At 54.7% G+C, this 1,424-nt stretch overlaps 1 gene segment (V, D, J or C); it reads right to left on the bottom strand.

Annotated features, from left to right (window-relative positions):
• Nucleotides 1–587: 587 nt before the first annotated feature.
• Nucleotides 588–1,200, bottom strand: LOC118995154 (immunoglobulin lambda variable 5-37-like). The segment is given in 2 exon segments: nt 588–940; nt 1,058–1,200. Coding segments are annotated over 2 exon segments (408 nt in total).
• Nucleotides 1,201–1,424: the final 224 nt, after the last annotated feature.

Genomic DNA, 1,424 nt, shown 5'->3' with positions numbered 1-1,424 from the left:
GACAGAGCCCTTCCACTGCGAACCTGACGCATCTCCAGGCAGTCGTGTGAGAGCTGAGTTGTGAGGTGGGACATCCAGCTGGTGTCACAGGGAATTCCTTATGGTGAAAAAAAATGCCCCCACATTTGGTGACCAGAAGTNAGAGCCCTTCCACTGCGAACCTGACGCATCTCCAGGCAGTCGTGTGAGAGCTGAGTTGTGAGGTGGGACATCCAGCTGGTGTCACAGGGAATTCCTTATGGTAAAAAAAAAAAAATTCCCCCACATTTGGTGACCAGACGTGTCAAAAATGAAGTGTTTTATGTGAGCAGAATACAACAATAAAAGGAAATGGGATTTTTACTGAAAAATATGTATTTTGTTAAAATTTACTCCAGACTCTGTGGGGACAGTGAGTCAGACTTTGTCACCCCTTAAGGGAGTGTGTCCCTGGGGACACCCTGGGCCCTCACTCATGACTGTGCTGCTCCTTCTCCTTCCACGGACATTCTGATGCACAGGAGCCCACCTTAGTGGCCTCCACAGAAGCTTCTGTGAGGCTCAGAGTCATAACCACTGGGCCTGGGGGTTTCTGTCTCACTTCCTCATCATCTGAGCCACTGTGAGCAACTGTAGCTGCTCCCACTGACATGACCTGTAGCACAGTAATAGTCAGCCTCATCCTCAGGCTGCAGCCCCGAAATGAGCAGGAGCCCTGTGTTGGCCGAGGTGTCTTTAGATCCAGAGAACCGGCTGGGGACCCCGGAGCCCTGGTGCTTCTCTGAATCTGACTTGTACCACAGGAGAAACCAGGGAGGGCTCGCTGGCTTCTGCTGGATCCAGTGAATGTAGTAGTCAGAAACACCAATGTCACTGCTGAGGGTGCAGGTGAGTCTGGCTGTGGCTCCAGGAGATGCAGAGACTGAGGGCGGCTGCGTCAGCACAGGCTGGGAGAGAGAACCTGCAGACACAGACACTTGTCACTGATGGTGCAGAACCAGGGGAAGCTTCTCAAAAGATGGAGCAGGAAGGGAATAAACATGGGAATTGAGCCCTGGTCCCCGAGGCCCACCACTACCTGTGCCGTGAGAGAGGAGCATGAGGAGCAGAGGGGTCAAGGCCATGGTGCACATAGCCCCTGAGCCCACAGTGTGGCTGGGCTGCCCAGGCCTCCTTTTCTTCCCCACCCTCTGCCAGGGGAGGGGCTGTCCATGCAAATATGTGTCCATCCAGGGGCTGCCCAGCCCCTCCCTGAGCCCTGGTGCTGAACTCAGCTCACACCCCAGATAGGGGTGGATGGAGGTTGGCTTCAGCCCTTGGGACAGCCCCAGGGGAAGCACCTGCTGAGACAACACAGAAGTCCATGTGATTTTGCCAGGCCACAGAGGACACAGCTGCTCTGTCCCCAAGAGTGAGTACAAGACTTGCCCCCAGGCTCAGGCTTC

Source organism: Sturnira hondurensis, unplaced genomic scaffold (assembly GCF_014824575.4).
Source record: "Sturnira hondurensis isolate 20B ecotype Veracruz unplaced genomic scaffold, ASM1482457v3 Scaffold0009891, whole genome shotgun sequence".
Classification (NCBI taxonomy): Eukaryota; Metazoa; Chordata; class Mammalia; order Chiroptera; family Phyllostomidae; genus Sturnira; species Sturnira hondurensis.
The sequence above is the reverse complement of the archived record's forward strand: the minus strand, read 5'-3'. Positions and strand labels throughout refer to the sequence as shown.